Here is a 25,222-nt window from a genome sequence, read left to right as displayed (position 1 = left end):
TAGGAATGGAAAAAGCTCGATTCATCTTGTAACATACCCAAAGTCTATAGTGGCACAGCATTAACACTTTTTACAGAACAGCTTTGCGCATTTGTCTCTTCATATGTGCTTTATAAGACACTTTAATTACCGCAATATGCTTTGCTAGTATATGTTCCAACATTGTTTACCGAGGTGTAGTGGGAAGCATTTATGCCCGCCGCTTTAATAGCTCTGCTTTATCAAGCGAGGAGCCATACCGGCGAACATACAGTAAGTTAGAGGTCGGATAACATTGATGAATAATAAAACGAATAATTAGGTATCGTATTAGGGACCTTGCTATCGGCGAGACATTATTTTAACAAAGTAAAATAAATACGCAAATAATAATTTGAAACTAAAAATTGTTGCCGACCCACACTGTAAGTTCACACAAAAATCATGACAATAATGACAAAGGTAAAGCAAAGTTAGGACAAAGCTTTAGTTAGGACAGCAGCTCACCCTCAACAGATTTCATTCGAGGTGAAAGGGATGTTAAATAGTCATTATTGTTATTGATCCAATTCATATTTTTGCCCAGTTCTTGCATGTAAGGCTATAGTTATTCTCTGTGGAATCAGGATGTATTTTTTTGTTGATATTTTTAAATTCTGAATAGTGCTCAAAGCGTGAAAAAGTCCTTTTACACTTACTGATGCGTGTGCTGTGATCTTTTTTTTTTTTGTTTTTTTTTTTTAGGCGGACTACTACTTACTGTATGTTCCTATCATGGACATAATTTGTACCAGAGGGGTTGCATATCCAATAGTTTGGTTTGGCTCAGGGCTAATATGCTGCGGGTCGTCGGCAATCACCTTCTCCTTACACAGAGCAAATGTGAAAATAGGAGAACAGCACACTGCACCCGAGGCTGCTGATTGCTTGATGGAGACGTACTGTTGAAAGGATCTACGGGTTGGGGGGGCGGCTTTTTCGGAGGTGCTAGGACGGGTTCAAAGAAACGGCGAAAATGTGTTTTCATAAAACGCTGCGCCGTGTCTTATAAAACCCGTACGGCCGCAACGGAAACGCACAAAAAAAAAAACAGCTTCATCTAAGGAAGACGCGACGCGATGTCGGAAGTGATAAACGACGTTGACGTCATGGGCCAATCTGATTGGTCGGCTTGCTTCATTCTGGCTGGGTGGCTGTTGTGCCAAACACAGTGATCGTACCGAATACTCCCGACATTCAATTTCAGGAAAAAATATTTTTGACCTTGTTTAATCATTTCAGACCTTTCGTCCTTGGCATCGCACCATCTGTTAGCTGGATACACGCAATGCATATTGTTTGACTTTAAACCAGATGAGGACCCGCAAAAGCACACCAAAGCAGACAACTTCACCCCGCAGCCAAGAGACACAGTCACCGGGTACTTGTGGCACGGCCGAGTGCAAATCGAGCACTTGGTGAGGTCAAGACCGGCTCGCTCACAACTCTGCATCTCTCGGAACCAAATCGCCATCTGTTAAGTTTTCGGACCAAGGCGGGTGACCCGACAGATGGCACACATCCAAATGGGGCGGGGCGGGCATCCCTTGTGGGTGTACCAGCTTGGAAGGGCTCTTTCATGCTGCCAGTCAAATGGGGATTACACACAAACACACACACACACACACACTTTTTGCGCCGGTATTGGGCAGAAGGTTCGGGAGGATAGCCAAGAAGTTGCATCCATGAGGCGGTCCTTAATGCTGCTGCCCAATGGCTATTAGAATGACCACGCCCTAACCTGTGCAGTCACGACGAGGCACCAAAATGGGTGTCTGCACCCAAAATATTTTCGAGAAACTGCCAACAAAATGCTTGCCTAAAACTGTGAGCTACTGTCGGACAGCTAATTATCTACTACCTGGCATCTTGGAAACACATAAAAGGATCGAGAGTGGTCAAATTTGGAGACGATCCATTGGACTTATTGCGGCTCCATTGTAATCTTTTGGCAGGGATGATGCAATAGTTGCACTTTTCTTGGCTACAGCACTAAATGATTGTCCATAAACCTGGAACGGCATTGTAATTAACTTGGAGAGTGTGCGCATGTGTGCGCGCGCGCTTTACCAAAACGCCAAGCACGCAAAATGGACAGCATGGCCACTTGGCGCAAAGACATGCATGGTGGGGGTACCATGTGTCCTCCTCACAGGCTCACACATGGACTCACAGACACGCTCACACATGGGAAGGGGGTGCAGGATTCGGTATGAATGCGATAACTTAAAAAAGCTAAGAAAAAAAAAAAAAAAAAAAAGTCAAGGAAATTATCATGGAGAAAAAATACCGTTAACCCCCTGTTTATTGTGGGGATTTTTTTTTTGTGTTGCAAAGGCTAACTTAATAAATGTGAGTTTATCTTGTTCAACGTCACTTGCCCTGGATCCCAAACAAGTCGAGGCAACGGACGTTGCTCCCTTTCGAGGCACGAGCCGCTCACATCGACGCTCCTCGTTTGCAATTTTTGCTGTAATTTCTTCTCGACATGACTCCCTCCCGCCTGCTGCAGGGTGCGCTCGCTTGTTATTTAGGCAGCCTAACGAAGAGGTTGGAGGTTGGCTGGCTACTGGTTGAGAATTTATTAGATGTGCGGCAGAGTCCGCCTTTTAAATGGAAATGTCGCCAGCCATCAGGTTCGTTTAATCGTGGCAGCCAAAATGGTGATCTCGATTAAAATGTGATATTAATTGCGCAGCCCTAACGTCGACTAAACTTCGGGCCGTGTTTTAGAAAATCATATAGTACATTGTATGTGGAGCCTAATACTGTACAGGGTTGCGGTTTTTTCCAGTGCCGCACGTCTTTGTATCGCTTGTTGTGCGTTGAACACTTTAATTATTTTTTTTATTTTATTTCTTATGGTAGTGCACTTTAGTTGCTTTCAGCCCCGTCACTATACAGCTCTAGTATATAAAGTAGGGGGAACACTGATTCGGAAGTTTTTTGTGAATCTAAGAACATGTTGTTGTTTTTTTTTGTAATTACTTTTATTTTAAAATCAACTAGAATTCCGAAATATTTTTTCAAATAATTTTTTTTTAGAGGTTCCACAGATGACTAACGAAAGACGAAATCTTATTTCATCTTTTTTTGAACATAAAGAAACTCATGATGGAATATACTATAGACACAACTGTATCAAACAAAAATATACCCAAGTTAAAACGGGACATCAAGGACACCTTATTAATGTGTGCAAGACAAAAGTATCTGAAAATGCTTTTGTGCCCTCAATGTGGGCAAAATTCAGTTGTCGCAGTTCTCTTTGTCTAGTTTCCTTCTTATTTGCAGCAACTTTTTAGGATGACAGTACCCTATATTCTATTCACCTGGAGACTGATGAGTTGGTGGAGTGTGGAAACAAACCAAGAGGGAGGGAAGAAATCGGTTCTGAACGACGACATTTTCCATTTGAAATGTAAAGTCGTCAGAAAGACATCTTCAAAGGTGCTGTGGGCAAGTTTGACGAGTTTGAGTTTTTCCTCTGAGGAGCTGGTAATTGTTTGGAAAGCTAAAGTGAAATTTCAGACTTGTGGAGGTCCACAGAACTTGGTGCCGCATAAGGGGGAAAAAAAAAAATGTTTTTGCTATTAAATGCTGCATAGTGCTGCAATGGTCCAGAATGAATGCACCTAAAGCATACATACGCTCACTCTCTCTCTCTCTCTCTCTCTCTCTCTCTCGCTCTCTCTCTCTCTCGCTCCCTCTCTCACACACAAGTGGCTGTTCATCTCCAGCGTTAATAGAGGGCCTGACCTCTACCATGCTGTGTTATTTCCACCCTGCCCAAATTCTCAGGAAATAAGAGTACGCTAGTTGGGAAGACTTTTTTTTTTTCACTTCTTTGCCTCGCGAAACCTTTAATTTGAGCATCCTAAAACCAATTGCTTTAAACTCGCATCGGGTGGCTTGAGGAGGTGAAAGGAGCCTTCCGGCGTATTTGTACTTCAATTTTGCATGCAAAGCATATCGTCGCTGGCCCTGTGAAACACATGTACGTCCACTTTTTTTTTTTTTAATTTTCACATTAATGGGATGTCTGTAACATCATAAAAAAATGAAAAAAAAACAAAAATTGGAAAAAAAAAAATGGACATGAGTGTTTTTCACAGGACAGCGATGATATGCTGTGCCTGCTTGTTTTTCTTTGAGATTTTACAGTCAAAGATGGCTACCATTTCATCAGAATGTCATGGATTTCAATTGGACACCGGGGCCTTGTTTTTTTTTTTTTTTTTCACACTACTATATCCACGATACGTTGGCAGAACATCTCAGCATCATTCCTTTATGTTGAAGACACCTTTAAATGAATTATGATGATCGCAGTTTGGGGAAATAGTAACAAATGGTCAAATACATTCTCTCTACAGTGGATTGGTTCCTAATACTGTGATGTGAATGAAATGATGACATTTTTGATGAGTATGTTTTGTAATGGCCGTGTTTACAGAATTAGTAGTAGAAAAAGCTGAAGTAATTAAATAAGTTGCCGCATACAAGAGGTAAGAGAGATGCTAAAGAAAATGTAGTTAAAATTGTATTTGCAGTGCCTGCTTGCTTTCATTTCAGTCAAAGACCATTTGAATAAAATGTTGCTGATTTCAATCGGACACGAGGCTTTGCTTCCCCCCACACCATTATCTATTTGAAAATCTTTGATCAATTTCCAAAAGAAAATCTCCAACAAGAGAGGGAATGACACTGTCGTTGTTCAATTGAGCCAAATTCACAACAATAAAGGTGTGACAATGTGGTGTTGCAGGAGAAGTTGGCGTTGCAAATTGAAAGCGACTGCCTCCCGCAAAACGGAATTTGCAGAAAGATGACTTTTCGCGAGATTAAGGATTATTGCCTGCGCGAGGCCATCTGGGAAAGTCACACCCAAAGAAAAAAAAAAAAAACTGCTTTCAGATTGGAGAGACGCAGAACCAGTGTAGGTCTGTCTGGCTTGTGACACGGCAAGACAATTTAAACACACATCAATCCCATATTGACAGTGGAGTTCTGGCTAAAACTGTACATAAACCACAGAATGTGGTTTCAATCTGGTGGAGTGTGTTTACCTGAATTATCCCAGTGCAATTAGTCACTCTGTCCTCAGTGATTGCCTAATTTGCCATTATGCCGTGCTCATCTATTTGCGTGAGGACTCGCAACGTAAACATCAATAGGATTAGGTTTCATTGATATTCATGAACTAATAGGAGGCTGTAGAATTGTTATTTACATGACACTAAGCTGTCTGGAAGATAAGCTCCCTCAAGTCCTTCGCGATTGGAATGCGTTCGAACAAAGCTAAACAAGAAGGTGAGAGAGCGCCCGAGCATTCTTAAGGCCCTGATGCACCAAAACGAAGTTCACCAACAGTGACAGACGCTTACCGCCCGTGGCGTCCGGCCGCTGACCATTAAAATACCTTCTGCGCATGCATAAGATGTAATACCCTTCCATACCATCGGCGGCGGTAGTCACCATTTCTCGTGATTAAAAAAACTCACTAATCAGACGGCGCTTAAAGACGCAACGACGCTTCACGACCTCCGACGTCGGTTTGGTGTATCAAGGCCTTTACAGAGTTTGCATTAGGTGACTAAGCAATGCCTTGGGAAAAAATAAAGATACAATACATTTGAGTTACGGATATTGATCCATGAACCTTTACCAAAATTCGTTTGAAATAAATAATTCACACGGTAATTTATATAGTGTATGGATTTCAATCTATTATTCAGTAAGCAGAGGATGAGGGAAGGCTCTCCGAATCTCGTAAAAAGCAAAAGTGCATGACCAACACGGCACAGCCTATCGATCAGTTTTAGGAGGACAAACAAGGGCCCCGAAAAAGAAGCCCGAGCCTCTGATCTCTTGCTATCGTTATATCCAAGGCCTTGGGAAATGGCTACAGGTCAATATTGGAGCAGCAAAGGCTCCGTGGGGTTGGGCTGGCGACTTAATAAAGCAGACGCATCGTGCGAGAGCAGACGGATCGATGTGATTCGCCCCTCAGATGCAATGCGTTTTCACAGCGGGGCAGGTCGGTGCACCGTGAGCACAGGTCAGAGCATTTGCTTCATCTGCGGCAGGAACCCCCGAGGGGAGCCATGCGGCAAACACAATGAAAACATTGTCAACTTGCTAGTTGCCAACATTTTCGGTTCATTTATCGTTATTGTGTGTAAAAAAAAAATAAAAAAAATAAATGGAATTTCCTAAGGATGCGCAACAATGGCTTTCATTCAGCGTGGATTTATACAAGATGGGGCGGACTAAGAATCCCCAAACAGGCAAAACAAACGCATTTAGATCATGGTAGCCAAGTCTACAACACCCTACAAGGCTCCCATCAAGATTACAAATAGGGAAGGAAAATGGAAGATTGGTGTCGCCTTTCAACATTGCTTAACAAACCAACAAGATGTATTGTAGAGAGACTGCAACATTTGGATGAAAGGCACCATAGCTAGTGTATTCAATCAGTTACAAAGAGTACCTTACCTTCTCATGGTAACGTAGTTCATAGTCCAGAATGATGCCATTGGGCTGTTCTGGTTGCGGCCACGACAATGTGAAGCTACTCATGGTGGAGCTGATCTGATGCATGATGGGAACAATTGAGGGAGCTGGAAGAAAAAATACACATACACAATCGTTAAAGGTCTTTACCAACTTGCATGAACCGACTTTGGAAGCTCAATGAGAGGGTCTGTGATGTCATTTTCAGTCGACGTAAGTGACAAAATGGCCGCCCCCAGCGATGGCTAAGAATGGGTGGATTAACTAACTCTTCTTCCACAAACGCAATATTTATCAGAATGCCAACTATTGGGTCTGTATAGAACATATTCTTGAAAAGAATGTTTGGGTAGACTTCCGCTTTAAGGTAATTTAACTCAACATGATCCTAATCAACAGGAAGTAATATAAACCTCTTTTGCAAACACTGTCTGATGCAATCAGTCTACTTTAATTGTCCAGTACTCACACAGCCACGATGTAGGAGTTTAGATTACGCGTTCAGGGCAGTACGCCAGCAATTTCATTTGAGCCGCCAAACGGGGGTAGAAATGGAACAATGAACTCATGATAATATCACAAATGAACATACCAACTACCGAGGCAGCCAACAGGTCCCTTCTTTGTCCGTTTGCTCGATGACCAGCGGTCTTTACTATAACTATCAAATTCTGGTTTTATCTTGAGGAGTACAGGAGATCAGCAGCAAAATCCACCCGTTTTTAGCCATCCCCGCGGGCAGCCATTTTGTCACTTCTTCGTCGACTGAAGGTGACATTGAAGTTGCTCAGGGCTCAGATAACGACCAATCGTAACTCAGCTTCAGAAAACAGGTGAGCCGTGATTGGTTGTTATCTGACGCTTCAGCGACATGACTTCAACCGACTGCCGCAATGAACCCAGGTAGTCTGCAATTTTCTGTTAATTCCAAAAAATGCTGTCCTTTACCCTTCCAAGTCTTCTTTGACGCAAGCAATCCTCGGCCTTCGCTTGGGGACTGTGTTATTGGACAGGAGGCAGTCATCCATATTGTGTGTGTATGTGTGCGGTTTCAAAACTTTTAAGTAGAAAATATGTGTCCGTCCTGGACTGTACTCTAGGTGCTAAGGTTAGTTCAATAAAGCACTGCCAAGAAAGAATTACGGAAAGACTCGTCATCTTCAACCCAGGGGAAGTTAAGACTAACACTTGAGGGTCTGTGGAGCCCTTTTTCCCCCCAGAACAGGTGCCATATGCCAGTGCAGAATGAATTACCCCATCTTTATCTCTTGGAAGACATTCACACTTGTGACATTTACAGATTCAGTGCTGCCTTGTCAGAGCTGACAAGCGTCAAAGATGTTCAATAACCTGGGCCCTCTGCTCGTGAGGGAAAAATACATTTCCCGGGTGCCGATTAGTTTTGTTTTGCATCTATGTGTTGTGTTACTCGGTAATTTAGGCCAGACTGTCAGGTTTCTAAATGTCACGGACTTACCAAGAGAGGACCGCGTGTGCGTTTTCTAGATCACACATTGTGATGTTTTTACAAAATATTGACGGACATATATGGTGGAATCTTCTGAATCAGGATTAAACCTCGGGTCTCAAACATTTATTTTTAAAAAATGTCTCGAGCACCATGAGCGAATATGATTTGATACTAATCTCAATTCAAAGAGTCAAATATCCAAACAAACCTTTTCATCAGCAAACCGACTTGTCAACACACAAGTAGGTTTGATTAAAAAAAAAAAAAAATGCAGTGGCTCATATTGAGTTAAATGTGTTGGTATTTGTAGAAAAGTCTACAAATCTCCACCCAGGCATAATTTTTTTTTTTTTTTTTTAAAAACCAGGACCCCGCGAGCGTGTGCTCCACATTTTAGTCCCATCACTCACTTGGTTCTTGGCCTTCTTCTCACTGCTGATGCCTCATCATTTCTCCACCTGGCCTCAACTTGCCATCTTTCTGAATAAGTCCTCCACTCAAAAGGCTGCAAATGGCATCCTCTTTCAATTTAATGCCCTTTTTTTTTTTATCTAGTTCCTGAGTAGTTGCTCGATTTCTTTCCCATCTTTCATTCGTACGTCGCCCTCATAGAGCCATTCTACAGTCTCGGGAGTTCTGTCAAAGGAGGAAAATAAGCTTGTGATTCAGTTGGCATCTTTGCTTTCAAACTGAGTTTTATTAGACTTAGATGGCCTATTATGTGCCTTTAATAGTGGGTAAATATTTCTAAATTGGAGTGCTTGATAACGAGGCCAAAAGGCAAATGTAAACCAATATTTGGGTTGGATTTATTCTGCTGGTAAGAAGGGGTTGCGTGGCATCTGACTCCCTTGGCTCTCACCTCTATCCTACCCCGGACTGCGAGTGTGAAGACTGAGCGTCACCTTGCAGCACTCTAGCCTCTCAGGCTTCTTCATGCTCCAGTAAGCGGGGTTAGGTAGTGCTCCCTGGGCCACACTATCAATTACTGACCACTGCCACGTGCTATTCCTGACAGAACATGGGGAGGGTGCACTCCACATGAAATCCTCGCAGTGGAAAGTAGCATGTGGGAATGCATTTGCACCCTTCCAGTTATTTGTTTTTTTTCCATGTGCATGTACCCCCCACACACAAAAAAAAATGAACGTTCAAATGTGTAGTGGTAAGCTTCCCCTTGAACTTTTCCACATCTTGTTAAGTTACAACCACAAACATACATTTATTGGGATTTCACCAAGTGGTGTGTGGTTGTAGCATGACAGCAAACTGACACATGATACACATATATTATATACTGTACACACAGTACATGGCTTGCAAAAGTATCCATATGTCTCTTGAACTTGTGTAATTGCACTGGATTTTATGTAGGGGTCTCCAGGCAAAGGGGGGGCTAAATATGTCGAATTTTCCTTCCAATTTGCAATGATGTGCTCATTTGTCCATCACATGAGATTCCAATAAAATACATTTGTGGTTTTCAAGCGATATGGTGTGGAAAACGTCAAGGGCTGTGCATCTAAAATCAGTAGATAGTTTACATCTTGGTCTACATTTTTGTGTTTTCTAAGCCTCAATAATTTAACAACAGACTGTTTTCACAAGACGTCATCTTTAAGTCACGAATATGTGTCACAGTAAGAGTCCACTTGTGTTCCTCGGGGTGGATTCCAATGTAATGTAACCCACATGAGAAATTATTGGACTTGGTGAACAACTTTGCTTTTGTAAAAAGCAGTATGTTTCAGTTCAGTTTGGTTGGGGATGTATTATTTTGTATGTCTATGGTCAAGATGGCCAAAATATTTCACCTGTAACGCCAACCTTTCGGCATGTTTCTGTTGATCTTAAGTTCCCTTGCGTATCAGTCGACTGAGAAGTGTCACTTACAATTGAGTTGAGTGGAGTGCAGGCGCGAAAAACTAAACTGTAAAAAGCTGCAATTTGCAAAGAGATTTCTCTAAGCCTGTTGTGCTGGTTAATTTTGCATATGACAGCATGCAGCTCAGTACGGTATCATGTTTATTACTGTTTTAGTCAGTGACGATTAAGATATCACTGAGGCTGCTATCAACTTTCTGCCATGGTAAAACAAGCCTGAAAACGGCCTGGTCCCTCCTTCTGTGGGAGCCGTGCGGCATTTTGACGGCTCACGATTTAAAGTCTGGATGATTTTTAGACAATAACCAGTGAAAATAGTTAGGCTAGATTTGATTAAATACAATTTGTGAAAAACGGATTGATGTAATGATTCGGTGCAGAAGGAACTGGTTAGCCATGAAGGTAAGTCTGCAGATTCATTCCGCCTATTACAAAGCTTGGTCATCTCATTGTTTTATTTATGGCGTCACTCATGGCTCACAGAGCTTTTAGATTTTCGGAAGATGTGGTAACCACAATTGTTTGCTGTTGTTCTAATTTGCTGAAAAGCAGTGACACTGGGGGGTATGAGGATTCGACAGTGATGATATAATCGTTATATACTATATAAGGGTCAGCTATTGTTTGAAGTTGAAGAGGCTCCACAAATACGCAGAGATTTGTAATGTAGAGTACATATCATACCTAGAGGAGTGTCTCTCAATGTCTGATAGTATTAACATTTTGTTTTCATCGAATCCAACTGATTCGGAAGATGGCGTTGTAAACTGTTGTCCTTGTATCCTATTTCGAAAAAAAAAACATATGTCTGGACGAGGTTGAGTTTCAGCCTAATGACGCACCACTGTCCCCTCAGGTGTGTCCCCCACTGTCACCCGGGGACATTGATGCTGACAATGATTGGTGACTGTGTCCTGCTCTCCTCTCTCCCCCTCCCATCCATTGCTACGGTGCTCTACTTTTATCTGGCCCAACTTGCTGCCCCTGGCTTTTAATACGGAGCTTGGCTTGCCATTAATCAAAGTCTGAGTCTCTCAGTGTCTGGCTGTGACAGAGGGAGGGAGGCAGAGAGAATTAAATGAAAAAGAGTTTGAATGTAGTGAAGAAAGACTGAAATATTTATATATTTCTCAAGCAGACCCGAGAGACCGCATCATTAATTTCACAGCATTGCTGTCATTTTACAATAGTTTCTACTTTATGGTGAAGCGTAATTGCATCAAACTGTCCTGTAATTTGGGATGATACTTATACTCAGTGCTCACAAAAGTGTCACGAAACTACACCCCAATACCACAAGACATACAGTACACTTGCTGTGCAGAAGCAATGTGAGCCGTGTGGAGATGGGCGACGACATAATGGATGATTAACTCCGTCCAGGCGGCGACAGCGCTCGCATCATAAAGTCGCGACACCCGCCCCGCGATCCCTACGGCAAACACGTTTCGAGCACATATATCTCGTTTACCCAGGTGGCAGTAACAGACCTCTTTCATATGTTTTAATGCCATTCAAGAAACTACCATTGGCAAAATCGCCAAAAACCAGAAGAATCTGAACATCGCATGAGCATACTTCGACAAAGAGGGTTCCGTGAGAAGATTTTGGACAGTGAGCATCTCATGTGACCATCTGCAATGTGTGCGTGTGTGTGTCAGTCAGATGGTGAAACTGGATTAACGAGATTATCCATCAGCATGCAAGCGAGAAGAAATAGACCAAATAAAGACATTGGCAGCAAAGGAATGGCGTCCCCAATAGCCGTTGATGTTATTTATATATAGCCCCACTCGCAAATCGACAGAGTGCAGATCGCTTCCATGCATCGGGTTGTTTGGATTTCAATTGAGCGTGTCAGTCTGATGGAATGCTCACCCCAGCTTTTGCATCTTACTGGATTCTCTGTTAGACTTACTCTACGGTGGCGATGGATGTACCGTTTACACCATGGTGGAAAAGCTCTTCAGTCAGAAGAGCCTTATAAAGGATAGTTTATACTGTATAGCTGTGCTTGGCATTTTTGGTCAGAGGGATGCTGGTTCACAATGTAGGTCAAGGATGATGCGGCAGTAAGATGAGAGAAATCTTGAGTGTGCCCCTAGTCAGAAGAGAAGAGATTTGTGGACTGTGTAGAGAAGGAAAAATTTGAGCTTGTGGTGTTGGTTCAATGGCTGGGAGGGATTACACAAGAAAATTACAACTTTTTAGTATATTTGTAGTCTCCGTATTCTATTTCTGTTTGTTCGGGTTTCCAGCCAACCCATTTGTCTGTGGCATCCCACAATTTATGTGATGCCAGGCCAGGACATGAAGGGTGAAATGTGAATAGTGCTGTTTTGATTCAAGATTTAAGGTCTTTAGAAAAGAGAGAAAGAAGATATGATTCTTTGGCTTACGTAAAGCAGTAATTTATATGATTAAAACGAGATCACACGAGTATCACACAGGGGTCAGCAACCTTTTCCAAGCTGAAAGCTACTTTTGGGCACTGATGAATGCAAAGGCCTAACACCAGTTTGATACACTCTATTGAAATGGAAAAAAAAAAGCTCAAATTACCTTTAAGAAAGTTAGTGTTATATGTTATTGTCATTAATTAACGCCATGCATTTATGTGAAGACATTGATCATGTTAATGATTCCTCACAAGAAGATACCATCTGTGGTTGTGGCGTGCCATCAATATTTCGGTTTGCCACACCAATTTAAACGGGTGCGGTCCTAACCGAGCCCTGTTGCATGAACTGATGAAGCCGACTCGCACGAGAGGCGAAACGACTTCTAAAATCAACAGAGCAGTCCAGTTGCGATCGATTTAATGCCCTGAGAATGAAATGACCTGGATGAGTGAGATTATCCACAAACATAATCACAAAACATATGAAAAACAACACTTTATTCCTTCAAACCTCTGTCAATGCTCAGTTATTCAGATGATCACTTCTACAACATTTGCAGGAAATTGCAATGTCCTATCACTGGTGCGCTGTTTTAGAACAGGCCTGTGGGCTACTCATGATGGTCCTTGGGGGCTACCTGGTGGCCGTGGCCATCACGTTGGTGACCCCATTGTGTAGCATGGATTTAAAAAAAAGTGTTTGTGTGACTGGGTTTTCTTTGGAGAGCAGAGGCAGAAGTCCTAAATCAAACATATGATCAGACCATACTTCCAGACAACGGAATCGTGGGCAATTTTGGTGATGGTTCCTTACTTTCCAAGAGGCATTATGCAAGCATTTTCTCATGGCCAGAAACCACTGAGAATAAACCCTCAGACAGCTCAAATTTCCTGACAAGGACTGTCGGATAATCGCTCTCAATGATCTACAGTACCTGGTGAACTTTATAGCAGTAGGGTTTTTTGATGTTCATTAAATAATGAGATTCTGACTTTGATGCAGCTGAAACTTTTGACAATATTAACACAGTTTCATTTTAAGGAGAAATTCCTTGGTACTAAAAGACATGGCTCTTTAGCAAAAGATGAACAATAACATTCATACCCTCAGGGAGTCAGAATATCTAATCTTGCAAATTCATCCCGCAAAGATTTAAACTGGTAAAGCAACATCAACAAAGTGGCATCCTTTGCCGATCGTGTGGAATTGGTTGTTAATCATAACCTCAGGCGACTGAGGCAAAATTGAGTGCACTTCAGCTTGTGTACCGTCGATCCACTTTTCAGTCTAAAGAACAGGTGTCAGTATAAAACAATCAAAGCAAACTCCTGTAAGAAAGCAAACATCTGCAAAATAAAATCAGGCAATGCAGCGAGACCACAGAAATTGAACATTTATATGGGAGGAGGACTGTACGTAAGCGTCAAGGGAATCCAGATAGATCCTAATGTCCCATAGAGATGATTCAACCAATTAGAATAATTGATCATTAATACTCTACATAGTCGATCAAGGAAAATTAGTCAACTGCACATCCCAAGTGAGGATTGTAGTTGAATCCTTAGCAGTGCCGCAGACCAACATGCTAGAGTAGCGTGCCCTTATAGCAATGACAACGTTCATCTAAAAACCTTCCATGTTTGCTTCTTTCTCCTCGCACATGGCTCTCTTCCAGAATAATTTATGAAAGAAGTTGCTTTATGAAACAAACCATCTGGCGTGTCAGGTTCCAATTAAATGCCAAAAGAGGTTTTATTCCAATGAAATACATAATTGCAGGGAACAATTTCAGCTGCCATGACAACACGTTTTTGTGGACCAAACTGAGTAAAGATATGCAAGATTTTAATATACTTCATGAAGAATTCCTCGTCGTCAACGTCCCCTTGTGTAACAGGAGCAATGCAATTACCTGGCAACAAAAGGCCACAAAGAGCGGGACACTCGCATGGCAGATTACACTTCATTACCGCAACCAAGCTCGATAATAGACATTGGCATTTCTTGGTCTCCGTCTATCTGTCAAGCATGCTATTAGCCTGTTAGCGCTATAGACCACCCTGGTAATAAGGCCTATTCATTCTCATTTCCCTCGCCTTCACCGTCAGTGTTGCACTGTTTGGTTGTCTGCCATCTGACTAATTCTTGAATTCAGTTGGTCATGAAATCCTTCATCACATTTCAAATTTCTAATAAATAGAACCCTTCATCAATTTCAAACAAGGACCTGTGCTGTGTGAAGAGCATGTGAAGATACTCCAACTTCTCATCAACTGACATCAGCTATAGTTCGTTCATTTGACCAATATATTATGCTGGCTATCGTCATGAGTCCATTTTATGACGATTTGGATTTTTTAATCCAATGAGATATTCTGTATTCTCTTGTTTGCACAACCAATTAAAACATTTTTCATAACCCATAACGATCTTCAGATTAAACACACACCTCTCCCTCACTTTTTTGAAGACTTGTGAGGACTCACCAAACTGTTCAGAAAAAGAGCTGAGCAATGTTTGTTTTGATTTTATTAAATAAAGTTGCCAGCATCTTTGGATTATGAACAAGGTATGGAGCAGATATACTGCAGTTGCTGAAGCACATCTGACTGATGCGTGCGGGTCAAAACTGTCTGGCTAAATTAACCGTCAAATTATTCATTAAGTTGATTCCACCTTTACCCCATTACGGTTGTTACAAATGAGATCAACAGAATTTTGAATTTCAAGCAGAGGTTTGACTGTATTTTGCCGGTCGTCATTCACCACCCGTCAGCGGCCAGGGTACCCGTCCGTTATTCGTCAGTCCGTCATTTATCGTGACGAACTGAATTGTAATCGTCAGTCCGGCAGTGCATCAGCCAGTCCATCAGAGACCCGTTGGTCCGTCAGTAGTTCCCACCAAAAAACACCAGAAAGCGGGCATCCACGTAGTGACGGAGTAACGGCCCTTCAGTGACGGATGACGATTTCACTGACGGATGAAAAACTCCCTTCCGTACAGTATAGTATGTCCAGTCAGTGTTGGGTATGAAAAGGTAAATTTACTCCATGTTTCTGGTACCTAGGCTATTTGATAGCAGCCCTATGTGCAACGGTGCATGACAACAAGACAATTTGACAAAGTGAGTCACCAAAGGCAAACACGTAAGTGTTTACATCACCTTATACGTCAACTCTGGCTCATCTTTCACCTCACTGCAACTCCACGTTACCATGAAAGCCTTATAGATTTGTGTCCTTTCCAGCGCATGTTTAAGACCAACAGGAGCATGAAAAGGCCCCAGCAGGAAAGGACAGACAACACAACATTTTCGACACACGCACAAACAGAATGGCAGAAAGTGTCGAAAACACAGGCTGAAGGTCAATTTGTATGGTCGGCTGAAGCTCCACCACAGGTACAACCACACGCGTGCTGTAGATGGGAGAGCAGGATTGAAAACCCTGCAACACAACCTGACAACAGAAGCTATCCATGTATTTACCCAACATATTTTTTTTCAAGAATATGTTCTACGCGGACCCACTAGTTGAAACATGGCATTCTGATTGCGTTTGTGGAACATGAGTTAAGCAGCAAAATCAAACCCTTTTTAGCCATCTCTGGGGGCGACCATTTTGTCACTTCTGTCGACTGAAAATGACAACACAGTTGCTCAGGGCTCTGGTAACGCTACCCGAGATGATTTCACTGCTTAACTCGTCTTCCATAAACACAATATTAATCAGAACTAGTGGGGCTGCATCAAGTATATTCTCGGAAAGAACATTTTTGGGTCGGCTTTCTTCTTTAAAATTTACAGACCAGTTTTGAGTGGGGCGTAGCCTTCGGTGGCAGCCCAAGTGGAGACTCTCTGTGCGGCGTTGTGCTCAAAACAAAGTCTCATTAAGCAAAGACCCAAGGAAAACAACAAAGAGCATTGTCAGCCTGCAACCTGCAGATGTGAGCCTCGAAGGGAGAAAAAGACAGAGGATTTCTAAATGTTGTTACCGTTGTTAAAAAACAAGGGCAACTTGAACGCCTTGATAAAAATGGTAAAGTGGGACTATAGCTATCATTGGTTGGCTCTGGAAATAAACCACAAAGGAAGGAATGGTGGCGCCTGTCACAGAAATGCTTGGAATATCACATTTCCAATCCTTTGTTTTCATTTGGGCAAGTGAGGGAGCTTATATAATGTACGTTGGCCTATAACCAGCTACCATTTTGCTTCAAGTCGACCAGTACTCACAGTTGAGCTATGTAAAACCCCTTTGGCACCACAGTCTGCCACCCTGAGACACTGAAATGCACATTGTGCAAAAAAAAATGTCTCCTAAATGTCTCACGCGTGCAATGAAACTGAAAATGTTACTTTTATCCTGCAAGGAAGGACAAGGCCTACATACTGTATGTTTAGCAAAGACAGATACCATAAAGTAAATGATGACTGCAGGCTAATTACTCCATTATTCATCGCTCAGCACACCTTGTCACCGCAGCCACTTACCAGCCTGGTTGGTGGTGATGTCTATAGACACATGCTGCGACGGGTACGGGCTCTTATTGCTGACGCCGTTGACAGCCTGGATCTCGAAGCTGTATAGCGTGTGCGCCAGCAGGTTGCTGATGAAGACCCTGGTCTCGGTCAGACCCAACTGACGAGGGACAAATTCCACATTGTCATCGCAGTGGGAGCAGGCGCGCCGGTCGGCCTGGCACTTTTTGCACAGGATGTTGTAAACCACATCGCCCCGGCCGCCCGTCTCCCTTGGAGAATGCCACTCCAGAATCACGGAGGTCTCGTTCACTATGGATATGACATTCCTTGGGCTGGACGGGACACCTGTAGAGACATATGGCACGGGTAAGCTAAAGGCTGATGAATCCTGGATTTGTATAAGGAACTACTCAATGAGTCACTCTAAAGAAACATAAAAGATACGGTCGCAGAGGACAAATTCTATTTTGCGCAATTCTCAGCAATTGGGTCGATTTAGTGTAATGTGTTGTTGGCAAAGGCCACTTTTTTCTTTTGCCTCGTTCTTTAACACAATTGGAATGCTAATTTATTCCCCTCACACCCAGAGGGATCATACAGGGAAACGTTTGTGTCTATCAAACATTGGTTATTTAGCAAAATGCAGTGTTGCATGGAGTATTCTTATCCAAGTGGCTCTGGAGATTCACGCTCCCATTCACTCCCCAGGAGCAAAACCTCCAAAATGATATTCATGGGAAAAATCACACAACGATAAAACAAAGTGCTTTGCTCGAGTGGCGCATTCAGATTCGGCTGCGTAAAAAGAGGCCTTGTCGGCCATCGCCCAAATGGGGTACGGTTCTTTAAGAGTTCAAATGACGGCGTCGATTTCTGGCTGCATGCGGGCCACCCTCAAGATGCTCGCTCGGTGATATCTCGGCACTAAGATAGCACGCGTGGTCATTCACAGAGCAGCACAGTGCCAAAGCTGCTTAGGTTCGGTAGGGCTTCCCTGGAGACCAGATTTGAAAGATATTTATCCCTGCGAAGTCTGACCTTTATATTAAAAGAAGTTGAACGAACCAATTCCACGGACGGACCGATTATCGGCCCGGGCCGTTCATCCCCAACGATATTTGGCATTTTGACAAATATCGGCATCGACTCTGAGTCTGACGGAATTCCCACTTCTGCTTCTTCACATAATATGTTGACACTGACCCAATTAATCCTAGTCTGTTCTGATTTGTAAGATTACTCTCTGGAGCTGGAACAAAGCGGGAGCCCACCTCAACGCTCAAGCAATGAGATATCGGTGACAGGGAGAGTGTGACCTCATTGGTGCGATCATTATGGTCTGGCCGAGAGGACAACATCCCCACACACCTGTTGGAATGGACCGTAATTGCGAGTGTATGGGGAGGACTGCTATAGGCCACATACTGCAACAAGTGTCCCGACCGCATTATAGGCACGTCATGTCACATCAGGGAATTAACATCTGCCCGTGTGGAAAGCGCGCATGACATGAAGACATATGCCCGAGCTGGTCTGTTCTCATGTTCAATCGCCATCTGTGTGATTCAAACACCCTTGGAAAAATAACTGTGACTTATGTCATCCATTCAGAGGGTGACACAGGCCCCTCACCCTGTTTTCCTGCATGGCTCCAGCTAAGTTACACATGTGCTGGAATGACGTTGGAAATCAGATGTGACTGCCACTTATCCAGCGATTTGCAGACCATTAGTACAGCGAGCCCATGGCAGTTTTAATTGACCATAGGATTTAATTTGTAGGGAAGGTTCCTCAAGGCTCTCAGCTGGTCTTCATTTGGCCATGTCAGTCACAACTGTTTATGCTCAGAGACACACTTCGTTCATTTATCTAGTGTTTCAGGGGAGGGATATCATCATATCCAGCATAGCTGTGTTGAAAAAGGGTCGTTAATTTAAGCGTGAAATCAGACGAACCAGTGCAACCAGCAAGTTCATACGCTCAAGGCCAGTGAGTGGGTGTATTGCAGTGCAGATGTATTTTGTGTTCCATCTGGGCAATTAGATTATGCACAAAAGGCACACTTTTCTTCTTAAAAACATTGACTTTTGTGCTGTTAAAAAGCAAAACAGACACACAATTTGGAAGGCAAGGGAGTTCTCCTTGTGATTGTGAGGGTACGCCGACTTCTTCTCAAATTCCACAGAGCGCATGTTAGGTTGTTTATCCAGACTGAATTGTCCAGGTGTGAATGTTTCAATGGTTGTTTGTCTATATGTTGATTGGTGATCTTTCCGGGGTTTAATAGGATCACAGGAAGAAGCTTTGACTGCTTTTCTTTGCATTTAGGGACACTAAATAGTAAGACTGGACTAGTAGTACAGTAGGTATTGCATCTCTTTTCTGTTAAAAATCTCAAATAAAAAATGTGTGTGATCTTAAAGTGGAAGTCAACGCAAACATATTTTTTTCAAGTATATGTTCTATTCAGGCTCACTAGTTGAAGCAAGGCAACATGATTAATATGAAATATGAGTTAAGCAGCAAAATCCACCCGTTTTTAGCCATCTCGGGGGGTGGCCATTTTGTCACTTGTGTCGACTGAAAATGACATCACCGACCCTCAGGGCTGAGATAACGACCAATCACGGCTCACCTGTTTTCGGAAGCCGAGCTATGATTGGTCGTTATCTGAGCCCTGAGCAACTGTGATGTCATTTTCGGTCGACAAAATGGCCGCCCCCAAAGATGGCTAAAAAGGGGTGGATTTAGTTGCTTAACTCATATTCCACAAACACAATATTAATCAAAATGCTGTGTTTCAACTAGTGGGCCTGGATGGAACATATTCTTAAAATAATATGTTTACGTTGACTTCTGCTTTAAGGCTTAGGTACCACGAAAATGATGATGTTCTGTGCCTGTGCAAGTATACGAAGAGGTCCTTTGGCTTCTGCAAGAGACAAAGGTGTGTTACGAGCAGTCCCCACAGTGAAAACGGATTTGACAGAGGCTGTAAAAACCAACAACCTAGTTCCTTTCCCCGGATGCTAATACGAAGAGTGCCTCGGTGTCGAAAATGAACCCTTAACAATGTTTACTCATCCCTCCCTTGGAAAGGCCGGGGCCTCGTGTTTCTGCTCTCCGAGACTGTTTGTTTTTGTGTTGTCGAAACAGGCACGAGGGAGCAACAGAAGGTCCCTGTGTGCCGATACCGATCACAGCCAGAGTGGCCGAAAGGAGCGCTGAACGTTTGTGTGGGTTGGTGAGAGCTCAAATACAGCATGTTATGAGGACTAATAATTTGTGGGTGTCTGAGAGACAGAGATGAGGGCGTAGGTGGCCGGCTGGTACTCTACGCATGCACTCACCAAGATCAGCTTCACCTGCGCAATCCAATACAAGAGCTGTGTTAAGTTTCAGCCGTTGCAAATAGCGCTCAATTTTGATTGACACCGTCAATAAGGTACAGTATAGTGTACATATATACAAGTATATACACGCATGCAGTACCTATACAGTATCTTCCTCATTAGCCCTTCCTTGAATGATCCTCCCATGTTTTTTTTTTTTTTTCTCGTATGATTCTTCGCAGCACAGTGCTTGTGCATCTATTCTCCCTCATGACCCAATCAGCACTGGTTCCGCTGCCTGACTTGCCTTAGCTACCGCTCAGCTTGTCACACTTCCTCTGACTCACACACCAAGGGGGAAAAATAAAAATCAATTCGCAGGCCCGCGGAAATGTTTACTGATTGCACCGTTCTCGCATTTTCTCTTTTCCAAATAAGACACGTGGGGAGGCAGGGCAACGTCTGACTGGGGTGTCAAAGTTAGTTAGCTGTGAGGGAGTGGGTGTGTTGTGAGACACAAGACTCTCCGCTGCCACCGTTCTTTCAGGCCTGGGCTGGAGTCGACAGAAGATGGCAGATGGGGATGGTGAAGCGATGAGATGGTTTGGCCTATCCCTCTGGAAGGGGGGGTGGGGGTAGTTGAACAAGAGGATGCGATGATGGGAAGCTCCCTGCTGACAGAGCCAGGCGCTGGACTATCCGTCAGCGAGCTAATCAGAGCGATCTGGAGCACACAGGGACCAGCTCCCTCTGATGCAGGCCTGCAAAAAAGCGCAAAAGCTTCTGCTTGCCACAGAAGGGCCTGATTTGCACTACATGCTTGCTCTTATCAGGCCCGACTGCGTTGAAGAGATTCTTACAAGAATGATCTCGCTGCCTACCCCTGCTGAGATCCAGGGAAGCCGCAGCATCGAGCTAAGCTTCTACTCTGTAGTCAGAGAAGTGTTGTATATGCTTTTGCAAGAAGGTCCTTTAACACGAGTTCGAGGAGGAATTGCAGTTTTTGAGTGATCAGTCAGTTGACATTTTAAAGCATCGCTCGCGTTCCCCCAATACACTGAAAAAATTACTATAAAAAGGTGTATTTGATGTTTTGCTTTAACTTGGGATGGTCAGATAACAATTCGGTGAGTTTGGGAATATTAGCAAGACAGCACTTTGCAGCCGGGAGCTGAGCTACCGCAGCCCAGGGCAAAAGCTGTCAATGTGTTTGATCCAAATATTCCATGGCTCCGTCGTGACCACCCTTCATGTCTCCATAAGTGATCGGTGTGTCTAAGTAAAGTCATTCAGTCCGTCCTCCGAAAAATGTCAGAAAAACGGGCGTCCGTCAGCGGTTAGTGATGATGACACTGACGAATGAAAACCACGTCATTTGTTAGTCCATCATTTTTATAAGGTGTACCGTCATTCGTCAATTCTCAGCAAAACGAGCGTCTGTCAGTGTTAAACTGACGAAAGGCCCACCTCTGATATTGAAAACTCATAGCACTCTTACATTAATGACCAAAGAATTATTGAGAGCCTAGATTTGCTCAGTACCCAAAATAAATCTACTGCAGGAATGTATTTTTTTTTTTTTTTACTATGAATAACCAAATAAGTGTTTGTGGCTTTCGGTTTGTCCCATCAGGGGTCGCCACAGCGACTCACTCAAGTGATTTTTTTTGGCACCGTTTCGATGCGCCATGGATTTCCTGATACAACCCGCCCATCTATTATCCCGTTTGGGTCCGGCTGTGGCTAGTTATTTGGGCACTGGCCAGGAATCGACATGTGCTGTCTGTTCAAAAGGCAACAGCATGTAACACTACACCACCTGGCTAATAATCATGTTTAATATACCATAAAAAGTGTGAGCTTAGACTTGCGCTGTTCAATGAAGACGAGGGCACAATTAAAGCAATTAAGTGTCGGGGTCGAATTGAAAAGAGCAAGAAAGGCTGCAATTAGAAACCGAAGGAATCCGAGTGCAACAAAGTCCACCTAGGACCTCTTGGAAAGATGGCTTGGGCTGAGCTGAGGGCCTCGAGGTACAGGCAGATGGCGTACTCGATGGAGCAACCGCTAAATCACCAGAGATGTGTTGTGTGCTGTGCCAAGGGAGGCCAGACATGATGAGAGAAGCTCGAAAGCCTGAAGGTGTGGATGAATTCATTGGGGAGCAGTTGGACCAGCCAAGCAGACAGCTGTGCTGCACAGGGGCTACTCCACAGCCTTAAGGCATTTATTTTAAGAGATTTAAAAAAAAAAAAAACATGTTTTTATGCCCATTAGATTCACTAGTAGAGAGCAATTATAAAAGGTCCCATTAGATACGATTGTATAATAAAAACTCTCAAATGCAAAATTATATTATTAACCTGCTGTGAGAAGAGCAACAGAGAGGTAAATACAGTTTTTGCAGTTTTAATAGTTCTCTGCGGTGGGCATGCGTAGCAACGGGGACAGCGGGAAGTCCGATTTTTTTTTTGTTAATCGTAATAAGTCAACTATGATGCTGCGAGAGGCTTTATTGGATCTCCGACAAATAGGGACAATGTTACGCCGCATTTTCTGAGGAGATGACAGCAGACAGACAAAAAAAAAGAAAAGAAAAAGACTGTTATAACTAAACCAAGTGGAACTTTAACCAAGGTGAGTGCCAAAACGTCAGTGACAGAAAATTTACAAGGTTGCAATGGAAATAAAAAAGTTGAACTGAAGATCGTACATTTTGAGAATTACAAATATTTATTCTAAAAAGTCCTGAAAAAAAACATCTCAAGCTATGCAAAATGGATGGCTAACATGCGCCACCTAAGCCCAGTAAGTACTGAAGGTATGTGATTCGTGTTTGGATTTTTCTTAATTTTTGTGGCCTTTTTTTCTGTAACAAGAATATGTGTTAAGGTAAGCAGATTCAAAATAGTAAAGCCCTTCTTACACCGCTCTAAAATATTCAAAAATAACGTTGCCACCAACTCTCCTATCGGATGCGGCGTCCGCCGTCACATTGCGCCGCAGCCCGGATTGAGCATTTTTTAATTTGGCTACCCTAAAAGAACATTTTGCTATTCAGGACTATTTGTCGTTGTGGCGCCGAAGCACAACGTTTCGTCATCGCACAGCTGTAGCGCATACACAATGAATGGCTTGCGTGACCGCACACTGCAAAGTACAATGTGAAAGTGTGGCCTTAGGACTCCAACATCACCATATGCATACTAAATATTGTCTGTTTAATAAATAAATGTTTTGCGACAATTCGATCCTTGGAGCGATTGTTAAATTATTGCATTACATTGACATAGCTTCAAAACCGAAAAGAAGTAGAGGTCAACTACGGCGAGACATCAACTTCTAGGATCTTATGTCACATTGAGGTTAAAACTAGAATGCTTAGGTGACACACTGTCAGAACGTTTATGTCATGTCAGCTACTCACTGGTGCAGGGCTGGTCTGGTTGATCAGCGTCACCGCGGTAGTAACCGTTGCGACAGACACAGATGGTGGCGGCCTCAGCAGTGGAGCGGCTGTTTGGAGGGCACTGAAGACACAGACCAGGACCCTGAGTCGACTTGAAAGTACCCGGTGGGCATGCTGGGAAAAGAAAAAGACTGGCTCAGGGGGGAAAAACAAAAGAACAGCAGAACACAACATAAATCCAGAAGGATGATGTACCCGGCCTTCAACCTGACTGAAAATAGACCGAGACAGACAGGAGACGTAAGTGGTAAGTGTAAGTGGATTTTATTATGTATGATTCTTTAGAGGCAATATTTTCTGCCACTCACAGTTTCTGAAAACGGATTCGGAATAATTGGTGTTGTCAGCTAGTCACACAATCTTGTTTGAAATTGTCAGTTATCTGGTCACTTTTATGGTCAAGACGCGGAATAAGAGATCCTATGCAATTTTCTGTGCGCACAGTAAGATTTATTGTGTTAAAAAATTAAAATGGATAATACCTCCCAACTTTTAAAGGCTGGTCATGGTTCCTTTTTTGACATGCAAAAATCAAACCAAGCTGACAGCTGGCTGTAGTCACACATTGCAAAATATTCTAAGAGAAGGTTAATACACAGTCATATATATATATATTTAAATATATATATATATATTTTTTCCTCAAAGCCATCAAGTCATTGGCAAAAACAAAGTCTAGAAGCCAAAAAGCAAAGTGAGGTAGTCACAGTTTCATAATCAGATTTGCATCGACAGGCGGCAGTGACATTGCTTTGTTTGCACAATGACTATTAGATTATGAGTGGCCTCCCGCGGGACGACTGTACGTTCCGGTGGTGGCCCACTGTCAGTCAGCTGTGGTGGATTTAAAGAACCCATTAGCCCTTAATTCGAAAAGGCCACCGCGGAGGACAAAGATTATTGTGGATGATATGAGCGCTGGAATCGAGGCAATAACCTCATTTGTTTACCATCACATCCCAAAAGAATGCAAAGCGGAGACGGGCACAGCACAGAAGGATTTGCCGAGTGTAATAACCGCGATAAATGTTTAATGGTTTCGCCGCCTTCCTGATGCTGGAGGACGCAATGACGTCGCTGCCCCTCATGGGGGAGACTGTAAAAAAATTAATTAATCTAACATCTTACTGATCCTCCTGTTTCATGAATTTGCAACATTGAGGACTTGACAAATTAAACTTTCAATACAACATATAAGAGGAAGGTGGACGCTATTAAGATCAAAGCATATTGTATGCAAGGGGTGTATGCATAAAAAAAAAAAAAAAACACTTTTTAAAGAGGTCATGAAATACGGCTTGTGATTAATATTGCGTTTGTGGAATATAAGTTAAGCAGCAAAATGCACCCACTATTAGCCACGTCAGGGGGCCGCCATTTTGTCAATTCCGTTGATTGAAAATGACATTGAAGTTGCTCAGGGCTCAGATAACGACCAATCAGGGCTCACCTGTTTTCTGAAGCTGAGCCATGATTGGTCGTTATCTGAACCCTGAACAACTTCAATGTCATCTTCAGTTGACAGAAGTAACAAAATGGTCTTATAAATAATACTCCTTATAAGAAATAAGAAGGCCTTTATTGATCCCACGATGGGGAAATTTTCAGTGTTACAGCAGCAAAGATATAGAGTCACACAGAGA

At 42.9% G+C, this 25,222-nt stretch overlaps 1 protein-coding gene across 2 annotated transcripts in view; it reads right to left on the bottom strand.

Annotated features, from left to right (window-relative positions):
* Positions 1-25,222, bottom strand: part of ephb1 (EPH receptor B1) — a 151,418-nt gene that overhangs the window by 32,633 nt on the left and 93,563 nt on the right. For both annotated transcript variants that reach the window (XM_086043706.1, XM_086043707.1), the window contains exons 4-6: positions 23,538-23,693; positions 16,788-17,123; positions 6,520-6,644 (exon numbers count right to left, since the gene is read on the bottom strand). In XM_086043706.1, the coding sequence (XP_085899832.1) occupies positions 6,520-6,644; positions 16,788-17,123; positions 23,538-23,693 (617 nt within the window). The remainder of the gene's footprint in view (positions 1-6,519; positions 6,645-16,787; positions 17,124-23,537; positions 23,694-25,222) is intronic.

This window comes from Filicampus tigris, chromosome 10 (assembly GCF_054856515.1).
Source record: "Filicampus tigris isolate MCC_2025a chromosome 10, RoL_Ftig_1.0, whole genome shotgun sequence".
Classification (NCBI taxonomy): Eukaryota; Metazoa; Chordata; class Actinopteri; order Syngnathiformes; family Syngnathidae; genus Filicampus; species Filicampus tigris.
This window is presented reverse-complemented; position numbering and strand designations above follow the sequence as displayed.